Source organism: Carettochelys insculpta, chromosome 7 (assembly GCF_033958435.1).
Source record: "Carettochelys insculpta isolate YL-2023 chromosome 7, ASM3395843v1, whole genome shotgun sequence".
Taxonomy (NCBI): domain Eukaryota; kingdom Metazoa; phylum Chordata; order Testudines; family Carettochelyidae; genus Carettochelys; species Carettochelys insculpta.
Window position 1 is genome coordinate 55,313,137 of NC_134143.1, and position 16,672 is coordinate 55,329,808.

Sequence of the window (16,672 nt, forward strand, 5' to 3'; positions counted from 1 at the left end):
TTTTATTTCCTTTAAAAATATTTACAGCTCTGCAATATGGGCTTTTTCCTTCTCTTTACATTTGATTTGCAAGGGGCAGCGTAAGACTCAGCGGGTGGAAATTGGCCTCTAGAGTTGCAGAGCCGCAACCCAGCGCCTCGGCCTTTTCCTACCTGCTCCTGCAGATAGAGAGGCGCTCGCTGTTTGTTGTCAAGTCCCGGGAGCTCAGCCAAGCCGGCCGGGGCTGGCGGGATAACGCGCGGCAGAGCACTGGGCCAGCCTAGAAAACGAGCAACCCAACCGCGGGGCTCCAATAAATAACAGGACCGAATACACACGGTGTATGTCCGAGCATCGCAAGCGGCGCGTTTGCTTCCCCTGCGGACACAGGCGGGTGAGCGCTACCAAAGCCATCGCGGCTGTGCAGAGAGAGAGGCTCCCCGAGTCAGTAGTCGAGCTTGTTGTAGAGGTTATAGAGAGGCAAGGCCGACAGGTTGCTGCCGGGGTAGTATAAAGGGGCTGGGAAGGCGATCGACCTGGGCACCGGCACTCTCAGAAGGGAATTGTCTCTGAACACCAGGGGCATCCCCACCAGGGTCTGAGCCGAGGCGTGGGCCATGTTGGCCGCCTCCAGTTCTGCCGAGAGTTGCCTTTTCCATTTGTTCCTGCGGTTCTGGAACCAGGTTTTCACTTGCGTCTCGGTGAGCTGCAGACTGGAGGCCAGGCAGGCGCGCTCCGAGCTGCTCAGGTAGCGCTTCATGTCGAAGGTGGACTCCAGCTGGTACACTTGGCTGCGGGAGAAAACGGTGCGCGTCTTCTTTTTGGCGGAGTGAGCCTGTCTGTCCGCTCCCTCCCGCGCTCTGTCCTCCGCCGCCGGCGGGGAGCTTGCGGCGAAGTGTTTCTCTTTCTCCTCCTTCAAGTCCTGCTGGGTCGGGGAGAGGAAGGGCGTCCGGGCCGGGGCAACCGCCGCTGCGCCTCCATTCCCCTTGGGAGCGCCTGAAGAGAGCAAACACAGCGGGGCTATGCCAGGAGCTGCTGCCTCCCGCCAGGCCGGGGCAGAGGATACCACGGCCGGCGCCGCAGCGCCCGAGCCAGGCAGGGAAGCCCAGGCCTTTCACCGGCCCCCGGGTGCAGCTCCCAGGGCGGGATGCGAGCAGCTGCTCTCGGTCCGTTCCCGAGGCCGGGCGCTGGGTCTGGCTCGAACCTCCCCGCCCTCCCATCCCGCTTTGGAGGCGTTGCTCTCCCGGGGCTGGAGCTCGCTGCAGAGGGTAGCATCTCCCCTGGCCCCCCCAGGGCTGAGACCCAACCGCCCTCCTCCCCTCCCCTCCCCAGGGAGCGGCGGCGAACAGGTGCAAAACCCCGGTTCTCCAGCAGCCCAAACGAGCCACCGTGCGCCAGAAAAGGGGGGATAGAGACAGGGAAGGGACCGACCGCCCCGGGGATCTCTCACCCTCTGGCACCAAAGCCGGTGCAGATCCCACACCAGTTTGTCCAGGCACCAAGCAACCCCCCCTCCGCCCCGGCTGCCAAGCGGAGGCCGCGGCACGTCCCTGCCCCCGTTGGAGCAGGGCCCCCGGCTGCGGGAGACGCGGGTTAGCTCTGCTGGCAGCCGGACCCTCTCCAAAGTGGCCACCCGCGCCGGGGAAACGAAGGGGCTCGCAGCACAGGCGAGAGCGCCCCGCGGGGCGCCGCGGCGCCCGTTTCCACGCGCCCTGCCTCGGTACCTGCTCCCCTGCGCCGCGCTTCCCGCGGGGGCGGACGCGCCCGGTACTCACTGAGGCACGTGAAACTGATGGGCTGGTGCTTGTGGCCGGCTTCCTTGGCGCCCTGCGCCTCCGGGCAGAAGCAGCCGGGATGTTTCCAGCTCTCCTCCGGCTCCTCTTCCTCGGAGGACACCGAGAGACTTCGCTTCCTGCCCGGCCAGGCGGCGGCGGCCTGGGAACTCGGCTCCCGGCCCCCCTCCGAGGACCCGCTGCCCAGGATGGACTGGATGGTGAAGCTGGAGATCGGAGCGGCCGCCGGGCAACACTTGCTCGCGTCGTCTTTGCTGCTCATCCTGGGCTCATAAGAGAGAAGAGGGAGAAAGCTCTCCGCTTAGCGCCGCTCGGGGGGCAGGGCTGCGGGAGCGCGGCTGCCTAGGGGGCCGGGGCGGCCTGGGGCGTGTTTTTGGCGTGTCTTTGCAGGTTTCCCTGCGCTTGCCCAGCCTGACTGCATCTCCGTCCTCGCTCAGGTCTCTCCTGCTCTCCAGGCGGCGGGGTGGCGTGGCTTCATTTGCATGGAGGTTACATCTGCCAGGGCCAATCACAGGCTGCTGGCGGCCCCGGAAAGTTTCAAACTCCTAGTCCCCCCGCAAGGCCGCTGCTTTTCGGGGGGCTGCGGGCGGGAGCAGCCGGCCGCGGGGGACGCTGCCCGGGGAAAGGCTCGCTTTAAAGCCTGCCGCTGATCGGGGTAAACCAGCCGCCAGGCAAGGCTCTGCCTGGGCGCTCCTTCCCCACCGCCTCGCGCGTCACCCTCCGCGTGGAAACGGGGCTTGAACTGATTCGGGCCGAGGCTCGGACTTAAAGCAGCGGATGGAGCCTTTCGGGGGCGGGGGGGTTTGCCCTTTTGCTCGGGCAAAGGATTGGCTCGAGTCTGCTGCCGCCCGGGCAACATTTGTGTAACGATTTAAAGACCGGTGCGGCACACAAATGACCCGGACGCTGAGTGAGTTGCTTCCTTTTCCCCCCGGCTTCCCCACTCTAAGGGAACCTGGGCTCATACCCCGCTTGCAACTGCAGCATTCCTGCACCAGAGCACCCAGCGCAGGGCTCCAGTTCTCTCCCCTGGAGCTAAAATTCCCCCGAACAGGCAAAGCTGCGAGTGGAAAAACCAAATCTCGGTTTTACTAGCGGGAGTTGAAAGGAAACCGAGCAAACTCCGCCTGGGCAGGTCCAGCTTCCAGAGAAGGTGGAAGATTTGGTTCCCTGAAGACACCGGCTTCCACTTGTCTCACCTAAGGAAGGGGGAATTCAAAGAAGCCGCCGGCTGGGTCACTCCCTGCCCGTGGTTCAGTGGGGCCCCGAATCACGCCAGAAAGGGCCCCGCTGCAGGAGCGAATCCCACCCCACTGCTTGGCTCTAAAGCCTTGGCCCAGCCGAGCGGCTCCCGGGTAGTATCAGGCACACAACCAGTGGGCTCCTTTTCGGGGCAGCCCGCTCTGCCTCGCCTGAGGCTGGGAGAGATGAAAAGCCTGAGTGGGTGTGAGTGGTGTGGCGCCAAGGAGCCTAGGCAAGGCTCGTTTCATAGAGGTAGCAATGGTCGCGGGCAACCTACCCTACCAAACGCGTTCCCACGCCCCAAACGCTGCGGGTACATCTCGAGCCAGCCCCGTGGGATGTAACAGGGCTTTGTGTTGCAGCCGGATGCCTCTCACTCCCATTTGCTGCCTGTTCAGAGAGCACTTGCATGGGGATTCACTAACTTCATTGCACTCACTGGAACTGCGCGCGCAATCGCTCCAGGGCCTCGGGAGTTGCGCGTCCTCCCTCCAAGCGCGGCCATTGGAAAGGGAAGCCATCGCGTTGGAAGTCGTAAAACAACTTCCTCCAGCGGAGCACCAGGAGAGCAACGATCGTTGCGGGTTGCAACTCCCGGCTCCTTCATCCCGGTGCAGTTGCATTAGGATGGGGCGGGGGGTTACTAATTTTCAGCCTGGTACCCCGCGTGCCTTCGAGTGGGCAGAGATGAAAAACGAGCTCACCCGGGCGAGTGGGAAACCTCCCGCGATCGCAAGGCTCGCTTCAAGGTCGGATTAATGAAAGCCACTCACTTCAGGGGTCACGCTAACTTGACCAGCCCTGGCCCGAGTCTGTCTTCTCCGAGCCGCTTATAACCCCTTTCCCGTCTACCAGACAGTCAAAGGATAGAAGCGCTTGGGCCCCTCTAAAAGGAGAACCTAAGTTCGGGTTATCCTGTATCAGCTGTCGAAACCGGGGCACCCCCGAGAGGGAGCGTAGCCGAGTCAGCATCTGCGGGCGCGTTATCGCATCGGTAGCACGTTAATAGGAGGTGATGGAGTAGATGCAGATCCCGCTGCCTTCTCTCTCGGGGCGGCTCCCCCACCCCCGGCGGGGTAGCTCTGCCTAACTGCACCTCCCTTCAGTCCCTGCGTGGATCATCCAGCGAGCAGGCGCTGTGTTTTACTGTGCTCCCCAGTATTACCCCGGGAGAGTCGCCCTGGGTTTGAGGGGCACCTGTGGCGGGAAACATTTCAACCCCCATAAGACGCGGCGCATTTCAAGGTCTTAGCCAGCTTGTGAATTGCAAGTGAGAGGGAAGCAGCACGTTCCCTGCGAGGGGAACGCATCCGAGCGGCGGAAGCGTCCGCTGCCCCTAGGGAGCTGCTCTGCTGGGGGCAAACGGCCGGGTAACTCTTCTCCCGTTAAGTCCCTACCTTTCCCCATAGGCTTCTTGGCCCGTGGATGGGCTCACCCCACGTTGTTTTCGATCCGACTTATGGTGGGCCTTTCATCTAGGGGAAAGAAGCCCGGGTCTTCTGCCGCCGGCTAACTGCACATCACCCAAACACAAGAGCGACACAGTCAACGCTGTGGCCCGGGCGGGGACTCGAACCCTTTACCTCAGTGTTACCGGCGCCAGGGTCTAGCCGGTTGAGCTTACCAGCTACTTCGCTTTGGCAGCGTGCAGCCTAACAGGGCTATTTCCCAGGAGAGAGAAGGAAATGATCTGCTCTATCTTCCGGTCACCTATACCGGGGCCTGGAGCTTCCATCTCTTGGCTCTTTTAATAATATGTTTGTTCCCCTCTTCAAAATTAAACACAAAAAATCAAATCCGGGCGTGGGCTGGGGGGAGAGGGAAAGAGACGGAAATACACAAATCAATAAAGACAAATGTCAAGACGTTTTAAAATGACATTTTCATTAACTCCAAGTCACTGTATTATGTCTGCTATATTGAATAAGGGACTTATAATATAATTATGTATAGCGAGATGACGACTGTTACCCAGACCAGCTGCATAATCTTTAACTACTTAACTACTTGATAGACTCATTAACGGGCTAATTGATTAGGAAAAGTGTTCCAACTCGTCTCCCTGCGAGGGGCAGGTGCTGTCCTGCTTTACCACATTAACCTTTTCAGTGCTTTTCAACAGGGTCGAGACACATTACAAATGGTCAGCTTTAATCATGATGTCAGCTCATTAACCCGGAAAGACCCCGCGCTGAAATGCGATTGAAGAAACCGTCCTTCGTTCAGCTCTGAGGCCCCTGCCCCAGCCCCGGCCCGGCCACGCTCCACCCGGAGAGAAATGGCAACTTTCCTGGAAGTTTCCCGACAGGCTCCCCAGAAGAGGGGTTACCCCGCTCGCCCAGAAGACGAGCCGCAGTCGGTTCTACACGCGGGCGGCCAGCAAGTGAGAGGACCCAGCATCGGAACTGGGAGAACTTGGTCCTCTGGAAACGCCCCTTTGTGCGTGTGAACAAACCACAGAGAGTTCACACGAGCGCGCTGGGAAAAGGAGTCTCGCTAGATGGGTTCCTTGCCTGCTGTCCCGGGGAGTGGGCTGGAGCCGGGCAGAGACGAAAGGGGAGGGCGGGCTGGGAAGGGAACAGTCAGCTTCTCCCCTGCCCAGCCTGGAGGAAAAGGAGCGGGATGGCTGCAGGTCAGCTCCCCGCTCTCCTTGACTTTAAGAGGGGCAGGATCAGGCCCTAGGCTGACTCCCGACGACCTGGAAAAAGCGGGGGGAGGGGAGAGTTAAAAAGGGGCCTCAGGGGAGCTCTGTAAGTTCCCCTCAGTCAAAGTCCCGAGAAGCTGCAGCCCCCGCCCCCGGGGGGCAACTGCTCTAAGCCATGGGCCTGCTGGGAGGGACCCCCAAGCGCCGTTAGGAGACCGCAGAAAGATCTGCTGCCTCCGGGTTTCGCAGTGACCTGGGGAAGGGTCCCAGCCTCGCGCATCCCCTGGGCTGGTGCAGAAAGGAACCGCGGGGCCTTTGCGCTTGTGAATTGCCCGCTCTGAACCCCAAGGCCACCCAGGGTGCCGTTTGCTCCCGCTCTGTGCCAGGGACTGGTCTGCCAGTGCTCCTGATGTTTGAGAACAGCTGGAGCGGAGGAGACGCGACTGCCCTCCCTCAACCAGACCCGCTAGGAGAGTGCGCCTGCAGGGGGAAGCGTTACTGGGGCCATCCAAAGCCCAGGGCCTTCTCCGGCTGGCAGAGGAAGACGGGGCAGGGTGGCAGATCCTATTGTTCCGCCGGCTTCGGGGGAGTGACAAAGCGCCCAGCGCCGTCATTTCAAGCCCCCGCCGAGTTACAGCGAGGCATATGCTCACCTAGGGCAGAGTCCTCTGCGAGCCGGTGATATATGGGGGCTGGAGCGGAGGGGGGACAGAATTTACAACCGCCGCAGACAAGGCGTGAAATCTGCCCTGTCACAGCTAAATGGGCAGATTTTATACGCCCATGTCAGTTTCAAGTTGTGAAATGACCACATCTGTCAGGAGAAGGATCAGCTAAAATACGGCGCTGGCTGCCCGCGTTGCTTCGGGAAATATTGGTCAGTCCCAAACTGCTTGGGGATTGAAGTCAGCCTGAGTGGCTGGGCTGCCACGCTCCATGCCCATGAGCTGGGGCTCCCCGACTTCCCATTAGCTGGGGCTCCCCGAGTTCTCCTTCGGGGCTGGGGAGGGGGGAGAATTCCCGCCAGACTTTCATTATCAGCCGGTCAAACATTAAGCAGGGCAGCCGCTAGCGATGGTATGGGGCGGGGGCGGGGGGTACGTGGCCCGGTTAGCCTGCGCCGCACGGGCGATAGGCCACATACGTCCAAACGTTACAGGGAGATAAACTTTCCAAGACAGAGCGAACGCTTAAAGTTTAGCTCTCCAGATTATTAGGCTGCTCAGTATTAAAGTGGCCCTGAGCAAGCTTCCAGAGCAGCCTAATAAAAATTGATCTCCTCGGCTTTTGCAGCAGTTGGAAAATAGGCTCGTTGAGCGGCTGTAATATTGGGAGCAGGTTCCCTCTGAAATGACAGATGAAGTCATAAACAAGTTTGATCTCGGAATCAAGCTTCGATAAATATTAACCACAGCCCCCTCTCCACGTGTGGATTATGATATATGGCGCGTCCGAACTTTAAAATAAGGAAATACCAGAGAAAATGATCTCGATAAATTTTCTAAGTATAAACGTTGATTATGTTTCGATTTTCATTCAAGAGCCTCTGCTGCTAGTTTTTTGGCGGAAATGACATCTCGCCATAGGCTTTTGGGGGAAAGGGCTCCCTGCGTGAAAAAGAGAACCCTAGAGGGGTGCAATTCATGTAATCTGTGGCTGGAAAATGAATTGTGTAATTTATTGGAAAACAGAAACTCATGAAGATTGGATCAGCATAGCCTATCCAAGGCCTCCAATCCATCAAGTTCCAATTAACAACCTAACCAGAGAGCTTTAATGTGTTTCCAATCTAGTGGCCTGATAGACTCATCAATTCCTCTGGGAGAAATTAAGAAAATCGACCGCCCCTCGGCGTTGGAGTGTCATTCCTTTCTGCAACTATATGTCAAATTAAAAACACAATTAAAATTTAAACTGTTTCAATCAGAGGGTGCCCTGCAACCTATGTTTCACTTAATAGAACTTTGATGAAAATCTGATGGTTCCGCTCCATCATGAAAGCGAATAGAGCTGAGGAGAGCGAGAGATTCTTTACATTTATTTAAAACATTAGAGCTCGGGAGAGGCAAGACCAGGTGACCAAACCGTGCACAAGCCGAGTTTTTATGCCCATCAGATTGCCGCGGTCCCACGCAGCGGCAGCGCCCGGGCGTTGGCACAGGCATGTCCGCAGTTGGCTGCACGTGTGTGTTTGGGGGAGACAGGTCGTCAATACAGCTAATATTCCCCGATCCCTCTTATCACCCTATGAAAACTGTCTGGGTCAGCCCCACAGGGGCTTAAGTCTCTACGGGGGCTTATCTCGGTAGCGAGGCAAAGCTGCCATTGCGTAATGGGGAGGTGGGACTAGGCAGGAGTAAACGGGCTGGAGAAAATCGGGGAAAGGACCGTGTGACCCCCTCAGCCCCTGATTCCCGCTTCCCCGCCGGCCTCTGTGGCTCTCTCCCGTACGCCACAGCCGCGGAGCGCCCTATGCCCCGGGAACAGAGCCCGGCAGGTCTGAACGCCCTCCGGGGCCAAATTCAGCGTGAGTGAGGCGTGCCCGGGTGGGACCCTTAGTCTTGTCTGGCTCTTCACCCGCAGATAACCCTTTCTGCCTTCTCGGTGGGTAACTCCCAGGCGTCTGTCGGGAACGCAGCGATCGGCTCCCTAAAGGTACTTTGGCCTCTGGAAAGGACTCAGTAAGGAAGCGATCCCATAAGGGACCGTTCCCAAGAGGGCAGCCCTGGGAGGGAGGGGAACTTATCCGTGTCTCCCAACTCCCCTTGTATTCAGGGGCTGTCTCGGCTAGAACACACTCACGCAAAGCGAGTCGGTGGATGCTGATCCCGGCAGACCCCTCTCAGGGATGTCCTCTTTGCATAAGGGAGCCCTAAGTAAGGGGGGGTATTTCCCTGAACTGCAGTCCTAGGACTGGTTATTAGCCTTTCTCACCGGCACAGGAAAAGCAATTCAGGGCAGGAGAGTTTCACTTCTTTATCGCCTCCTCCTTGCCTGACTCCTGCCCCTTGTCTATAGGTGGGTCCCGTGTCGCATTCTCGGCAGTGCTGTCCGGAAATGCAGTGGCTTGCAAGGGTCCTGGCGGCGCTGGGAAAGGAGGCAGCGGCTGGAGTGTAATTAAAGAGCCAGGAAGACGGGCGGGATTGCTTCGGGAGATGCAGCTCTTTGCGCTATAACGCATCGAAGCGCAACGGTGCGGGCAGTGCGAAGGGGTGGGGGAACCGGCCGCGGACCCAAATGCTCGCGTTAACTAAGCGCCGTGGGAGAAAGCTGCTGCGAGCAGCGAGCTCCCCGCCTGAAGCCCGCCAAGGAACATCGGTTGACCCTCCGCCATTCCCTGCGCCCCCACCGCTGTTTTGCAAAGTTGCTAATCAGATCGGCGCCCGGAACGGATCATTTGGACGGCTGAGAACAAACCAAGGTCATCAACCCTGACGAGAGAGCCCATGAACAATAGATTCATTTGAAACAATATTTTGCAGACGTTTCCCGATCAATAGGAACTGAGGCATTATGCTGTACCAATCTGTTAATGCCCTTAATGGTCTTCTCATTCCGTTTGCACACTCCACCGAGTCGATAGAGTAAAGTGATTATTACAGAGACACTTGCAGCATATTTGGGGGGGAAACCCTGTATCCCCCAATCATTACTTTCAAGATGAATCGTTCACTCGGGGCTGAGCGTAGGTGTATTTGTGTCCCAGCCCTCTTCTTCTATAATCTAATTCAGCTTTCTTACTCCTGCATCTGCATCACGTTAGCATTATGGCATGCCTAGCTCCTGCAGCAGGGAGCCTTACCAGGTAACATGCGCTACTTAATTTGCAGCAAAGAAAATACCAACCTCTTAAACTTCTGCAACAGCCGTCTCCAGTTGTTCTGAAGACGGACTCCCCTGCTCAGGCGGGTCTGTGTTGTAATCTTAACTTCAGTTCTCCGCAGGCAAAAGACTTCTGAATCCAATCATCTGGTGGCAGGGAACTTTATATCTTTCTGCCTGCTGTTTGCTATACACAGCAAGCCTTTATTTAATACCAAATAAAAGAAATACATGTATGTTTCTAATACAAACACGAAAGCTAGTTCTGTTCAGCCACGCTCAAAACAGGGGATATGAAGAACTATGTATCTCTTTAATTGCAAACAAAGGCACAGATTTGCAGAGCACAGTGGTAGCAATAAACAGAAGTGGTGATACAGTTGCTACAGATTAAGGCATGAAGCGACTTTCTTTGAATTGCACAAATCCTGGGACCAAAGAGCTCTGCCTCTGACTATTGGGCAGTTTATTTGCAAAGTGAGCGTTTAAAATCCTTTAAAACGCGGCGCTGGCTTGCGCTTCCCACCAAACTTTCCACAACCGCCAAGCTGGCGAGATGGCGGGGGGGTTCCCTAGGAATTTGTCTCTGCTTGGAAAACAAAGAGGGCTTTGCCTCTTGCTGAGCTCTGAGCCACTCTCCCTTGTATTTTTGGAGAGAGGGACGTTAGCAGCGGGTTGTCAGTTACTCAACCGCACCAGGAAAAGTTACTTAGAGGAAAAGTTTTGCCCAGTGGCAGGAGAGATTAAAGCCAGCCCTTCCCTTAGCGTTGGAGTGAATGTGGTGTGCGAGTAGAAGTTTGTTTTCAAAGGCTGAAGCGTGGCTTTCCAAACGGCAGCCTACCAAACTCCCAGCATCACCAGCTTGGCTTTCCGACCCGGGTGAAGCTGGTTAATGGGCTCTGACCGGGCTTCAAAGCTGCTCACCTGACGGATGAGCTGGTGGCGCGTTATCGCCGATCTTACTCCGGGGATGGTGTATTTAAAGTAGACACGGGAGAGGGAAAAATGGTCTTTGGTTACCTTTGAAGCTAGGCAGAGCACAGCTCGCAAGCGGAGGCTGTGCCGGATCCTAGCAGCTGTTCTCTTGCCATGTTTTGGGCCGGATGTTTGGCCCGGGCGTTTTTAAACGTAGCCCTTGTTCGATGATTTGCTGCATGCTAGACAAGCGCTGTTATTTTATTGCTGCAATTACACCCTCCCGAGCCGTGAGGTTGCCACTGGGCGGCGAGGGAAGCAGCAGGTGCGGCACCCGAGGAGAAAAAAGAAATACAGAGGACGACCCGGGGTTGCAACAAACTAGTCCTTTCTCGATCGAGAGAAGCCCGGGTCGGTCAATAACCGTTTTCTAGGCACTGACCACAAATAAAGCCTTTCTCGGCGTTTGCTAGCTCCGGTGTCATCGCGCTGTAAGATCTAAGGATGTATTTGCAATTACAACACGATTTTTAATGGGCTGCTATTGACCTGCTGCACAGTTAGTATTGCAAACAGCACCAGGCATCACTCTGTTTGTAGGTGACACACGGAACAACGTCTTCGGGCTCCGAATTTCTGTTTGTTTTCCATTCCCCACGCACGCCAGGGTTTCGGCTCCCCAGCGGCGAGCAAACCACCGAGGCCGCCGGCGGGCCCCTGCCCTCTCCGCACATGCACAGGGAGCCGGGACGCGGCTGGCGCGCGGGTCTGGGCTGCTAAGACGAAGAATAGCGGTGCACGCGCGGCCCAGGGGGCGCGGGAGCTGATGCCCGAGCCCTGCAGGGGAACCCCGGGGGCCGTGTCCCGTGGGGAGCCTCGGGCGAGCCCGTCTCCAAAGGGCGCCCCCCTCGGCGGCGGCAGAGCAGCAAGGCGCGCGGGGAACTGCAGAGTCCCAGCGCCAGGGGGGCCGCTCCGAGCGCTGCGCCAGGGCCGCTGGGCGCGCCGCCTTCTGCACCGGCGCGCTGGGGCGCAGGCCGGGAAGTTGCGCTTTGCCAGGAGCGCGGGGCCGCCGCGAGGCCAACGGGCCCCGGTTCGTTCCCGGGACTGGGGGGGGGGAACCCGGACCCGCCCAGCCCAGCCCAGCCCGCCGGCGTGGAGTGGGGATGCGCAGCCGGGCTGAAGCCGGAAGTGGGAGCGCTCGGCACGCCCGGCGGAGGAGCGCTGCTCGCCGGGGCTGCGGCAGGGGGCGGCCGACGCAGCCCGCCCGCTGCTGGGAAGGGGCGGCGTGTGCGCGCTGCCGGCCCGAAAGAGAGCGCGAGTTTCCTCCGCGTGCCCGGGGGAGGGGGCCGGGCTGGCACCGCGCGGGCACAGGGGCTCCCTGGGGCCCCCGGCAGGACTCCAAGGGCTGCCCCGGCGGCGGCCTGAGCCCGTCCCGTCCCCGCCCCGCAGCCGCGGTGGAGGGATCAGCTTCTCCGCCCCTCTGCGGTGAGTCCACCCGGGAGCCTGTCCCCCGGCACCGCCCTCCAGGTGTTTGGCCAAAGCTCCCGCCGCGCCGGGCCGGGGCACTGCTGGGGCCTGCCCCGCGCCGCGGTGGCTCTTCCCCCCGCGGGGCCGGCCCCGAGGGGTGTGGCCGGGCACCTCCCTTTGCCTCCAAGGGCGTTTTCATCCCCCTCCAGGGTCAGCGGTCCCCTCCAGCGCTGGGCCAGAAGTCGCCCTGGCTGGGCTGACGCTCCGGTGCAGCTGGCCCGGCCTCTGCTTTCCCGTAGGCGCCCTGCCATCCACCCCACGCCCACGAGGCCAAGAGCCAGCGGCCCAGCACTCATCCCGCAAGCCGGGCCGCACCGGCACAAAACCTCCGCTCGAAGGCCCCTCCCCTGCTAACAACCGGGAGTGAGCAAGGCGCTTGCTCCTCCGGAGAACAATACGCGCTCTGTCCAAGCAGTTCCTGGAGTGGGAGCCAATGGGCGGGTGTGCGTGTGCGTCCAGCAACAGGGGGAACTGGGGAAGGTTTCAAAGCCACCTGTTCTGTCTCGTTTTCCAAAGCCACACTTAAAAAAGAATAAAGGAACGGGTTTTATTGAGTTTTCCACCACGACATTCAGTTTTAACAGTATTAGCTGGTTTCAACATAGGACCGAGAACTAGAGAGGCAACAAAAACTAAACAAAACAAACAAAAAAACCTCCTTGGGCTGATAGTGAACAGTCGTCCTACACCAGGTGAGCGGACAGCAGGAAAGACAGAGGGAATGGAGGGGCCCCCACAATACTTGACTCAGTCTATTAAAATCCACACACCCCTGGAGTCTACAAGAAAACTGTACATGGTAGCAAATAAGTTAATTTTCCCCCAAAGATTGATTGTCCTTCACTTAAAGCGCTTAGCACACCGAACCTCTTTTATTTATTTCTGTTTGCAGGACACAGATAGTGTTTATCCCTCTCTTTTCACTCTCCTGCCCTCTTTTTCTCTTAAACGCCACGAACTCCACCATACAAATGAAAAAACGAACACCCCTTTCTCACCATGAAAAGAAACGCAGTGCTCGAAGAGTCGTACAGTATTGCACAGGTCAGAAGGACAAGAGATTTCTGTCGGTTTTACAAAAGAAAACGAAAGGATACAGATTCTTTTAAAGGCTGAAATACCATTTAAAAAAAGGAAAAGCAGGACGAGAATAACCCACCGTCAGTTGTTTTAAAAATCGAAACAAAGGATAATAAATAAAGATCACCCAACCTGCGTACACAATGAAGCATTTCCGTCTGGCTGTCTTTCGAATCGGAAAGTCCTGTCACAGAAACCGAACGATGCAAACCCGGGGAAAGTGACCAGGCAAATTTGTACAAAGATCTAGCGAAATGAAAAGCCTCGGCTAGCGGAGTCTTGGAGGTGTAACAGAGGCGAGAGGACGAACGAGCTTGGGAAAGGAGGAAAGGCGTGAAAGGGACAGAAATCCCGTTCCCCGGTAGCATTGGGCAAACCCGGAGGGGTAAACCGTGAGCGTTTATTTATTGTCGTTTACAAAAATAAAACTAAAGCCACAAAGCTGAGCGCGGTCGTTTGTTCCCGTTTTACAAAAAGAAGTACCAATGCTAGTGTTCGCTACAAGTTTCCGCTTGGCCTCTGGTGTTACTGGCGGGGTCCTCCCCCAGCTGCTACCCACCACCCCGACAAAGGGCCTCGGAGCCTGGCTCGGCCAATTGCACAAATCACTGGAGTACTTAACAAAATCACTGATCACTCCCAGCCGCTCCGGGGCCTCGGGCCTCTCGCCTGCGCCAGAGGCTTTGCCCAGGGCCGCGTTTTAAAGCCACCCCCTCCCCACGGGCGCGCCAGGAACTTGCCGGGCCGAGCTCTCAGACGGGTCGCAGCAGCGGCACGGAGGTGACCACCGGGTGGGAGTAGTAGACCGGGTGGGGGAACGTCAGCAGCGGCTGGCTGACCGGCACGCTGGCCGCCGAGCTGCCGTTCTCGGCGGGGGAGTTCTCGTGGTACAGGATCGGCACCCGCACGATTCGCTGCGCGGCCGCGTGGCTCAGGTTGGCCGCCTCCAGCTCGGCCGCCAGCTGCCGCTTCCACTTGTTCCTGCGGTTCTGGAACCAGATCTTGACCTGGGTCTCGGTCAGGTGCAGCGACGCCGCCAGGCCGGCGCGCTCCGAGCTGCTCAGGTAGCGCTTCATGTCGAAGGTGGACTCCAGCTGGAAGACCTGGCTGCGGGAGAAGACGGTGCGGGTCTTCTTCTTGCGGCAGGGCTTCTTCTCCGGGCTGCCCTCCCGCGCCGCCCAGCCCGCCCCGGCCTCCTCCTTCTTCGCCTCCTCCGAGTCGCTCTCCTCCAGGACGATCTCCTCGGGGCTCGCGGAGTCCAGCTCCTTGCGCTCCGGCTCGGCCTTGAGCAGCGGCTCCGGGGAGTCCCTGTCGGTGCCCGAGGCCGGGGAGGAGTCCCGCGGGAGCGATTTCTCGGCGGCTGCAGGAAAGGGAAACACACCGCGCCTTGAGCACCGCCGGGCCGGAGGGAGCAGCCGGGCGCCGCCCTGCCCGCTGCGCCCTCCTCCTCCTCCCCCGGGCCCCGCCGCCACCTCCCCCGCCCCCGAAAGGAGCTGAGCCTGGGCCCCGCGTGCACCGGCCCGGCCCGGCCCGGCGCTGGGCAGCCGGGGGCCGCGCGAGCGGGGAGAGGGCGCGCGCCGGGCGGTACCTTCTGGCCGGGGCAGGTGCCCCCCGGCGGCGCTCAGCGTGTACGGGTACCACCAGGAGGCGGGGGCCCTCTCCAGGTAGTGCGCCTGCAGGGCGAACCTCTGCGCCGGGATGTCGAAGCGCGGGAAGGCGAGCTCGCCCACCTGGGACAGGGCAAAGCCGGCGCCCTCCAGAGCCCCCTTGGCGGCCGGGGCGAAGAGCGGGCGCGGCTGCTTGGGGGGCGCCTTGCGGTGGTCGCCGTTGAGCAGGTTCTTGATGGAGAAAGGCGACTCCTTGGGCGGCGGCGGCGGCTGGCTGCTGGGGGGCTCCTGTCCCGGCTCAGGCATCCTCCTGGCGGGCCCGGGCGGGGCGGCGGCGGCGGCTCAGCGCATCCACCGCCCGGCGCTGCCGCTGGGGCTGGGGCTGGGGCTGGGGCTGGGGCTGGGGCTGGGGCAGGCGGCGGGGCCAGGAGGCAGCGCCTCGGCGCATGGGGGGGCGGCTGAGCCGCCGGAGACCCCCGGAGGCCGGCGCCCAGCGCGGCTGCGAGGCGGAGCGGAGCCGGGCTGCTGCTGCCGCGTCAAGCCGGCGCCGGATGCTAATGAGGAAATCCAAATGTCAGCCGAGTTAAATGCGGGGCGTGCGCGGCGAGCGGGCGCGCGCAGCGGCCGAGGCTCCGCGCAGCCCCAGCCCCAGCCAGGCAGCCGCCCCCCGCCTCCTTCAGCCCGCTCGGGGCCGGACACGGGCAGCGGGCCGGGCCGGGCCGGGGCTCTTAGCGGCTCCGCTGACGCACAGCGGGACGGGCGGGCGGCAAATGGCAGCGGCCGCGCAGCTCAGGTCCCCAAAGCCCGTCCGCCCCCGCTGCCCTGGGCTTCTCTGCGCGGGCTGGGCTGGGCTGGGCGGGGGGAGGGAAGAGGCACAGCGGTAGCGACGGCCCCTCCTCGCCCCCCGGGGCAGGCCCTGCTCCCCGCCCGCGGCAGAAGGAAGAGCAAACCTCGAGCCAAGCAACAAGCAGGTGCCCAACCCCGCCCCCCCCGGGCCGCTCGAACCACGCCCAGCAGCCGGGCAGCTTCGGCCCCTGCCCCCAGCGCGGCAGCCCTCCGCGGGGGGCCGCTTACGGGGCGTTTCCCCCGGCTCGCAGGCGAATTAGGGAGCGGCGTCCTGGAGTCCCGCGCAGCAGCCGGCGGCCGAGCGGTCTTTCGTCAACAGAGCGTCACTTTCCCGCCAGCCTTAGCAACCCCCCCGGTCCAGAGCCGGCGGGGCCACCTGTGCGCTCAGGCGCTGCCTCCCCCGCGTCGCCTGCCCGCTGCAGTGCGAGGCTGGAGGCGGACGGACAGGTGGTAACGGGTCCTGCCGGCAGCGCAGGGAGCCGGCCTGGCTGGGCGCTCAGGTCCTTGCCGGCTCTGGGAGTTAGCCCAGCTCCAGGGGGTCTCTTTTCTCCTTTTGCTGCGCCCGGCAGCGCGCTCGGCTGAGGCTGGGCGGGAAGGCTGCGCAAAGCCGCTGCTCTTGGGCAGGGGCGGGTCGGTGTTATGGCCTTACCCCAAAGCAAAGCCCTCAGCCAAGCGCTTCCTTTCCAACCCCTCCGCCTCGCGGGGCTTTGTTTACAGCCTCTTAGCCCTTTACTGGCCGAAATACGCTCCGGCCCTCGCGCCTGTGCCCCGGGGACGCGCAGGGACTCAGGCACATCCCAGCAGACTTCAGGAGAAGTTGCGCTGCCCAGTCCGCAGTCGCTGGTTCTTAAGAACCAGGCTGCCGGTCACGCTTCGTTTTGCGCCGCTCGCCTGGCCGGCGCGTTTCGGGAGAGCGGCGTCTTGTGCCCGCGGCGAGGGCGGCCGGGGGTTTGCGCCCCGCTTCGCTGCAAACTTTGCACAAGGGGCCAGAGCTCCCAGCGCGACTCGCTCTTGGTTTTAAACAGTTCAAGCGGCAACAAACACAGAGGAAAACTGCTCCGGCAGAAGCCCGAGGACACCGCGCCGCTCTGCCGGCCGCGCTCCCGGGCGGGTCGTTTCTCTCTGCCCTCTCCTGCCTTGGGCTTGGACCTGGCCGCTCCGACCCACCCCGGCTGAGCTGCAAGGCGGGCGTGTGGAGCGCCAGGATTTTACCCGGA

The 16,672-nt window shown here is 60.5% G+C and overlaps 2 protein-coding genes across 3 annotated transcripts; both read right to left on the reverse strand.

Annotated features, from left to right (window-relative positions):
• On the reverse strand, nucleotides 1–9,592 carry HMX2 (H6 family homeobox 2). 2 transcript variants are annotated; one of them, XM_074999731.1, is made up of 3 exons: nucleotides 9,505–9,592; nucleotides 1,755–2,035; nucleotides 1–975 (listed from the first exon to the last, which is right to left on the reverse strand). In XM_074999731.1, the coding sequence occupies exons 2-3, from the start codon at nucleotides 2,032–2,034 to the stop codon at nucleotides 425–427; spliced, it is 831 nt and encodes a 276-aa protein (XP_074855832.1). In that variant the 5' UTR covers nucleotide 2,035; nucleotides 9,505–9,592; the 3' UTR covers nucleotides 1–424. The 2 variants fall into 2 exon arrangements, with proteins under 2 accessions (XP_074855832.1, XP_074855833.1); XM_074999732.1 differs by lacking the exon at nucleotides 9,505–9,592 and adding an exon at nucleotides 4,639–5,183.
• Nucleotides 9,593–13,527: 3,935 nt separating this feature from the next.
• On the reverse strand, nucleotides 13,528–14,970 carry HMX3 (H6 family homeobox 3). Its single transcript, XM_074999733.1, has 2 exons — nucleotides 14,591–14,970; nucleotides 13,528–14,362 (listed from the first exon to the last, which is right to left on the reverse strand). The coding sequence occupies exons 1-2, from the start codon at nucleotides 14,913–14,915 to the stop codon at nucleotides 13,755–13,757; spliced, it is 933 nt and encodes a 310-aa protein (XP_074855834.1). The 5' UTR covers nucleotides 14,916–14,970; the 3' UTR covers nucleotides 13,528–13,754.
• Between the last annotated feature and the right edge of the window lie 1,702 nt (nucleotides 14,971–16,672).

Bases quoted from the DNA above. Each gene is read 5' to 3' on its own strand.
- HMX2 (XM_074999731.1), bottom strand. From the start codon at position 2,034: ATGAGCAGCAAAGACGACGCGAGCAAGTGTTGCCCGGCGGCCGCTCCG. The intron at 976-1,754 runs GTGAGTACCGGG...TGCTCTCTTCAG, and splicing joins CATCAGTTTCACGTGCCTCA to GCGCTCCCAAGGGGAATGGA.
- HMX3 (XM_074999733.1), bottom strand. From the start codon at position 14,915: ATGCCTGAGCCGGGACAGGAGCCCCCCAGCAGCCAGCCGCCGCCGCCG. The intron at 14,363-14,590 runs GTACCGCCCGGC...CCTTTCCTGCAG, and splicing joins GCACCTGCCCCGGCCAGAAG to CCGCCGAGAAATCGCTCCCG.